Source organism: Rhincodon typus, chromosome 29 (assembly GCF_021869965.1).
Source record: "Rhincodon typus isolate 14 chromosome 29, sRhiTyp1.1, whole genome shotgun sequence".
Taxonomy (NCBI): Eukaryota; Metazoa; Chordata; class Chondrichthyes; order Orectolobiformes; family Rhincodontidae; genus Rhincodon; species Rhincodon typus.
In genome coordinates this window covers 29394492-29402448 of record NC_063360.1, presented here as the reverse complement: position 1 = coordinate 29402448, position 7957 = coordinate 29394492, and the positions used below count along the sequence as shown (strand labels likewise).

Below are 7957 nucleotides of genomic sequence, written 5' to 3'. Positions count from 1 at the left end.
GGACAATGAAGTCTCCCATCCAGACATTCTGCCTCCATGCCACTTTTAGTGCTTCCTTGCCCATGTTTGGCCCAATGCCATGGGAGCAAAAGTCAATGTTGAAGATTTCCAGAACAACCCTCCTATATACCAATGCACCACCTCTGTTACGTATGCCCTGCCAGTGGGGTAGAACACATTCAGGGATAATAATGGTCTTTTCTGGTTCATTGCTTGTATGGTATGATTCTAAACGAATGTGTTAGACTGTTTCTTGATTAGTCTGGGCTTTAGCTCTCTCAATTTTGACACTAGTCCCCAGATGTTAGTAAGGAGTACTTTGCAGGGTTAGCAGGGCTGTTTCCTTTTGTTGTTTGTGGTGCCAAGGTTGCCCAAACACTTTTGTTTTTTTTTCAGACTTTGTAGCAACTGATACAATTGAGTGACTTGCTCAAGGGTAGAGGGCATTTGAGTCAATATTTCTGTAGGTTTAGGGTTATATGTACGCCAGCCAGGCAAGGAAGTCAATTTCTTTTGCTAAAGGGCATTAGGGCAACAGATAGTTTTTTTTACAACATTGGTCATCATTAGACATATTGGATTCAAATTCCACCATCTGCCATGGTGGGATTTGAATCCAATACTCCTGGGCATTACCTGGGTCTCTGGCTCACTCATATTGTGACTACTTCTCTAGGCCATCACCTCTGCCTCATCTTCTCATGGATTCCACTCCCATTCACATAACAGGTAAGGTCCTCCGTTCTAGGATTCCATCCCTCAGCATATGTGTCTAAACTCCCACTCCTCCTTAATTCCAGTTATTTGAAACAATTAATATCATATCAGCTTCTTCAACAGTATATAGTTTCTTTCCCTTACTTATCCATGAAGCACTTTGGGACACCCCTACTTTAAAGGTGCTTTTGAAATGCAAGTTGTTTCTGTTGCAAGATAACGTTTGCTTATTTATACTCAGCCTTATCACATTAAAGTACTGAACTTGCCTTTCAGAACATCAGAGACATGTGTGGTGATGAGATTAGTTTAGCTATGAAAAGACTGTAAGTCTCTGAGGTATGCTCTCATACTAGAAATATTGAGATAAAACCTTGATTGAAAGGAAGATGGAATTTGATTAGAAATTCCATTGACACTTGAGGGAATGTTAAATGTAAAATTAATATCAATAACCTTGATCTGATTCTGTCCCTGTTGTTCAGTCAAAAATTCAACTAAATTTAAAGTAACAAATTTGAAACAATGCAACTTATTCATCACAAATGAAAACCAGAGGTAATGATCATTGATGCTTCTAACCTACTCCAATGATATTTATTTGCTTTGTTCTAAACAATCTTTCATTTGATTAGCAGATTTATATGTTGATTTCTTTCTTGATTTCAGGCTTTCCAGCAATCTTTTAGTAAAAAATTTGGAATCGTAATGAAGTCCATTAATGTGTCTAAAAACTGGTGGAATTTGTTCTGTCTTTATATTAAAGTAGACTGGAAGAACCTTGCTTCCCTTCTCAATCGAATGCTGCAAGTTCCACTCAGAGACTCTGCGACACCAGCCATTGCCCATGGAACTTTGTGACAAAATGATGATGGTGATTTTACTTTGCTGGATAACATTAGTTACTTCTTTTATCATCAGTCGTCCAGCCACTTGGTCTTGGTGCTCCACAAATCCAACATAACCATTTTGATCCAGTATCTCTGAAATATGTAAAGCCACCTCTTCATCTGTTTCACAAAACCAGAGGGAAAAATCATACTTAAACCGCAAACAGCGTCCAGTCAAAGTAGCTGATTTCTTAACTTCCATCAGCTAGAATTTAGTTCTAATTATAAACTATTCTTTATCATTTGCTTGGTTTTGAAAATGCTTATCTTTAATTTCAGAAATACTTAGATCAAGTTGTTCCCCTGCTTTCTTCAATTCTTTGGATCGTGATGCCAACTCGTGATGCTCCACTTGTAAACGTTTATTCAGTTCAACATAAGCTTTGCTTTGCTGGTATTGGGTTTCAACATCTGGCAGCAACACTTCTGCTCTCACTGGAATCAGAAATTCTGAAAATAAATTTTAAAGAAAAAAGTTGTTTTATTCTTATGATTAAAATGAGCACTTGGCCTAATTAATAAGTTGGATTTTGTAACTTTCATAGCAGAAAGTGGCACAGTGGTCATATCATTGGATTAATAATTCACAGACTCAGGCTAATAATCTGGGAACCCTGTGAGTTCATATTCCACCATACGACTAGTGGAATATAAATTCAATAACAAAATCTGGAACTAAAATCTAGTCTCAGTTACACCATCACTAATGGTGTCCAGGACAACTATCACTTTATATAAAAACAAAATCAATCTGGTTCAGTAATTGCCTTCTGGAAAGAAAATCTTTCATCCTAAACAGGTCTGGCCTACGTGTAGTTCCAGGCCCACTGTGAAATAGTCACACTTTACTGCTCTCTGAAATAGCCTAGCTGGCCACTCAGCTCACAGGCAATTAGGGATGGACAACAAATGTTGGCCTTGCCTTTGATACTAACATCCCATGAAAGATTTTTTTAATCTACTTCACAGAAACATGATTCAATTTCTCAATTATACTGACTTCCAAATACATATGGTTGGTTATGATTTTACATCTATAATTCCTCAGTGTTTCCAAACTTCAGCTCCATCAGAAAACAGAAAACTTTATGGCTCAACTGACTAGAATGGAAAATTGCTCAGGCCATTCTGCTACATTAAGTTACAGACTAGTCACCTTGACATCTGTTGTGGGGAAATTGCTGATGTCGATAATCGAGGATACAGTGACTGAAATTTTCTAGCCGACCAGAAAACGGCTGCATGGATTTGTAAAGGACAGGACCAATTTGAAAAACTTGATGGAATTTTTTTTTGAAGAGGAGCCTAAGTCATGGAGAGGGGAATGTCTGCCAATACTAGTTAAATAAACTTGCACAGGTTGTTAGTTCAAGTTGAAGCTCATTGAACTGAAGGCAGATCATTGACCTGGTTCATAAATTGTCTAAGTGATGGAAGACAGAATAGAGATGATAGAGTACCCTAATGGCAGAACGTGATTGTAATGATCAGTGTTGATCCCTTAATTACTCACTGCATTTATTAACAACTTAGAAGGATAGAAAGCAATGTATAATATTTGTTAATAACAAAAGGTAGGTACCATTGTTAGCATTGTAGACACAGCATAATGTTACAAAGAACAGTACAGCACAGGAAAATGCCTTTTGGCCCACCAAGACTGCACCGACACATCATGTATTTCTAAACTAAGAAACCTTCTAGTTTCACGCTGTCCATTTCTCTCTTTTCTATCTATTTACATATTTGTGAAGATGCCTCTTATACTTTGCTACTGTATCAGTCTCCACCACCTACCCTCTGCATAAAAATGTGCCTCTCACATCTCCTTTAAACTTATCCCCTTTTATCTTAAACCTATGTACCCTAGTAATTGACATTTTTACACTGGGAAAAAGACTCTGACCTTCTATTCTATCAATGCCTCTCATAACTTTATAAACTTCTATCAGGTTGCCCCTTATCCTTCAAAGTTCAATTGAAAACAAACCAAGTTTGTCCAATCTCTCCTCACAGCTAATATCTACCAAACCAGGTAACATGCTGGTAAATCACTTCTGTACCTCTCTAAAGCCTCCACATCCTTTTGGAAGTGTGGTGACCTGAACTGTGCACAATATTCCAAATGGAGCCTAAAGTTCTATACAGCTGCAACATAGCTTGCCAATTTTCATATTCTATGCCCAGATCAATGAAGGCAAGATTGCGATACCTCCTTAACCAATGTATCCACTTGTGTTGACATTTTCCGGGAACGATGGACTCATACACCTAAATCCCTCTTTATGTTAATGCTATTAAAAGGTCCTGCATTAGATCTCCCAAAATGCATCACTTTGTATTTGAGATAACAAGGTGTACAGCTGGATGAACACAGCAGGCCATGCAGCATCAAAGGAGCAGGAAAGCTGACGTTTTGGGTCTAGGCCCTTCTTCAGAAAATCACTTTATATTTGCCCAGATTAAACTTCGCCTTTCATTTCTTCACCCAAGTCTCTAGTTTATCTACATCCTGCTGTATCCTCTGGCAATCCTCTTTATCCACAGCTCCTCCAATCTTTGTGTCATCCGCAAACTTACTAATCAGGCCACCTACATTCTCCTTCAAATCATACACAAACAGACACACACTACAAACAAGGGTCCCAGCACTGATCCCCGCGCAACACCATTGGTTACAGATTACTAATCTGAAAAACTCCCTTCCACCACTACTCTCTGCCCTCTATGACTAAGCCAGTTCTGTATACATTTTACCAGCTCACCACAGATCCTTTGTGACTTCACTTTTTGTATCAGCTACTGCCCTGCCCTCAACTATCTTTATAACCTCCTCAAAAAATTCAAGTTTGAAAGCCATTACCTTCCCTGCACAAAGCCATGCTATTTTCTTAAATGTGAGTAAATACTATCCAAGAATCTTCTCCGATAACTTCTCTACCACTGACAACAGGAAGATATGACTGATAACTTGAGTGGGAAAAATAGCGGCAAATGCATTTCAATGTAGGTGAATGTGAAATCCCCTACTTTGTGTCTAGAAACTGACATAAAATGATACTTTGTAAATGCAAGAAAGCTGGAAACAGTGGAGAACCAAAGATCCACATGAGTTCAGGTACATAAATCATTAAAATGTCATGATCCTAATAGACAATAATCAAAAAAGGCTAATGGAATGCTGGCCATTAGATCCAGAGGACAAGAAAGGCCAGGGGTAGAATATACAAAGCAATACCTAGCATAGATTTACCAGATGGATACCTGAACCTCAAGGGTCAACTTATACAAACTGCAGTTGTAGTCCATAGAAGTTAGATTAAGTGATTCGAACAAAGTTTTTTAAGATATTAAGGGTAACAGATAGTGCAGATTGAGAGGAAAAGACAAAGAACTGGTATTGCTACTTGGGGACTCTAGTATTATGATGTGCAGTCCATAAATTAGATCTAAATCTTTCAAGAAATTAGAAAATACTTTTACACACAAAGAATGGTAGAAATTTTGAACTTCCTCTGCAAATAACAATTGATGTTCAATAAGACTGGTCATGATTTTATTAAATGGTGGAATGCACTCAAGGGGTCAAATGCGTCCTCCTGTTTTTATGTTGTTATCATTCCTAGGTACATGGACTTGCTCAGCTGCAGGCCTAGATTAATAAGTGGGTTAAGATGCTGCTGGTGGCTAATGACAGGAAGACCTGAGGATACAGGAGCATTTTTCTCAAATGGAAAATGCAACGTGTGGGAAGACTGTTTTAACATCCATCTCAACAGACAGAAAAGTAACAGTTAACTCTGGTCCCTTTCCTGTCTAGTTAGCATCAAATTATTTGTCAAAAGCCATAGTATAAAACTCCAAAATAAAGAGAAAGTTGAGTCAAAGTTGGATCATCTTTAAACTTAAGAAGTTAATCCTAAGTTTCAACTTTCTAAACAAAATCAGGACAGTCTCTCAGTGATACAGAAATGTTACAATTAAAGTGTCTTAAAACAAGATCATTTCTTTCAAAAAAATTTATATTTGTAGATAGCCATAAAATGGAGAGAATAAGACAATAGGAATTTGTAGTTTCTTTCAGAGATAGTAAGAACTGCCGATGCTAGAGTCAGAGATAACACAGTGTGGAGTTGGAGGAACACAGCAGGCCAGGCAGCATCAGAGGAGCAGGAAAGGTGATGTTTCGGGTCGGGACCCTTCTTCAGAAATGGGAGAGGGGAAGGGGGCTCTGAAAAAAATGGGGGGGGGGGGATTGGGCTGGGAAAGGTAGGTGGGGTGGTGATAGGTGAGTGCAGGTAGGTAGTGGTGTGGATTGGTCAGTGAAGTGGGAGGAGTAGATAGGTGGGAGAGAAGACGGACAGGTCAAGGAGGTGGGGATAAGGGACTGGGGGAGGGAGGTGTGATGGCGATAGGTGAGTGCAGGTAGGTAGTGGTGGGGATTGGTCAGTGAGGTGTGCAAGTGTCTGGTGAACACCAACAGAAACCACTTTATAACTTATAGTTAAGTTGCATGAGGTGGAGAGGCAGCAGCTATACTGCGAAGTATCAAATACATGTTACCTTTTGACTTTTGCCTAAAACATATAATCTATAAGTTAAAAAAAGTGATCTGACTCCTAGGTACTGTAGATGAATAACATGAAACCACTTAAACAAACTCAAAATTAAAATTCAGGATAGGCCAAGCAGTCCAGTACTATTTAAATCTTTTTAATCTTGGGAGAAAGTAAATGCTCCCACCTGTACTTTCCAATATTAAAGAACAAATTTTAAATCACAGAGTGCAGTTCACAATTTTAGGATATCCAAACCACTTAACAGTTAAAAGAAATAATTGTGAAGTATAGGCATAGTTCAAATACAAGTAAACTTAGCAGCGAATCTGCACAGAATGTGACCCCTCAAAACAGCAATACTATAATGACCAGTTATTCTGTTTTAAACGCAAGTTGAGGATTGGTACTGGTTAGGATATCCAAGAGAACTCCCCTATACTTCTTTGAAATAATGCCGTGGTATCTTTTATGTCCACCCAAGAGAGCATATGGAGCCTTAGCATAATGTCCTACCTTTCAAAAGGTAGCGTCTCCAAAAGGGCAACACTCCTTCAATTCCTGAGTGCCAGCCTGGATATTGTACACTGGCCTCTGAAGTGGGATTTGAACACAGGATCTTCTGCCTCAATATTAGTTGCTGGGTTAACCAATCATGAGGAAATTTCAGGACACTGCATCCTAACCTTGTCTCAGACTCATGCTTCAGTGCAGCAATGGAGCAGCCATTTAAAGTTATAACTGCATATTTATTTCTAAAGACTGACTTTGTTAATACATCAGGATAAAAAAAATTCACACAGGACAACAGATGATTAGAAAAGATTAATATGAGACAGCGGATGATTAAAATAGAAACAAAATCAGAAACAAAAAAAAACAATTTATAAATTTACTGGAATAAAATACAATACCCTCAGAGCCTTCAGCTAATGAAGTGAATACTGGATCAGATGGTCTGGCACTTCTGACATCCTCCAGAATCTGCTCGATAGTGGGAGGCTCAGGTCGAGTTGGCAAAATGACACGCTTCTTGTTTTTTGATGACATACCACCTCTGTTTCTGTGAATCTTACGCAAAAAGAAACATACACACACCAATCAGCTATTGTAACATTTTCTTTTTAACCAAAAAGAGAACCATGCACAGTGAGCTGTTCATTACAATACCCCTGTATGAGTGTCTTCACCCACACACAATTCTCAGATACATTACACACAATAAAACCATCTGTCAAGTAGGAATATTTCTAGTTGAATTGTTCAAACTGATAGCAAAATACTCAGGTTAGTGACTCAGTTTATGAGACACCCGAATTAACAATTATATTTGTGAATCCAGCAGTTATTATGTATGTTAATTTGTTTCCCAAAGGCCTGAGAACAATCATCTTGAAATAAGGGTTTCAAACTTTACTTGTGTGTGTTAGGCCCTACAAATATTGACACAGTGCCAAGGACTACATCACTATTTTCAAATAACAGATGCTTGTAAGAAAGCCTGTGTTGTCATCACAGGAAGCAATTTATTGCCACAATGCAACAAAATTAATACATGGAGATATTCAGGAATTGAGTGACCTGGCAAAGTTTGGATGACAGACACAAGACTTTTGAACATGGGGCATAATTCTGCAGCAGTGCACCAGCATGCTGAAATTCAACATTTCCAACAGAGATCTGCAGAGTAATCCCCTTCAATAACATGTGCTTCTGAAAGTTACTGTGAAAACAGATCAGGTAGTGCAGTCCAGCTCATGACAACTCATCCTGGGGGTGGGGAAGATTGGGGGG

At 38.6% G+C, this 7957-nt stretch overlaps 1 protein-coding gene across 1 annotated transcript; it reads right to left on the bottom strand.

The window, feature by feature from the left end:
* Positions 1-1285: 1285 nt before the first annotated feature.
* On the bottom strand, positions 1286-7476 carry c29h19orf25 (chromosome 29 C19orf25 homolog). Its single transcript, XM_020514510.2, has 2 exons — positions 7078-7476; positions 1286-2057 (listed from the first exon to the last, which is right to left on the bottom strand). Exons 1-2 carry the CDS (start codon positions 7211-7213, stop codon positions 1837-1839), a joined length of 357 nt encoding a protein of 118 aa, XP_020370099.1. The 5' UTR covers positions 7214-7476; the 3' UTR covers positions 1286-1836.
* Between the last annotated feature and the right edge of the window lie 481 nt (positions 7477-7957).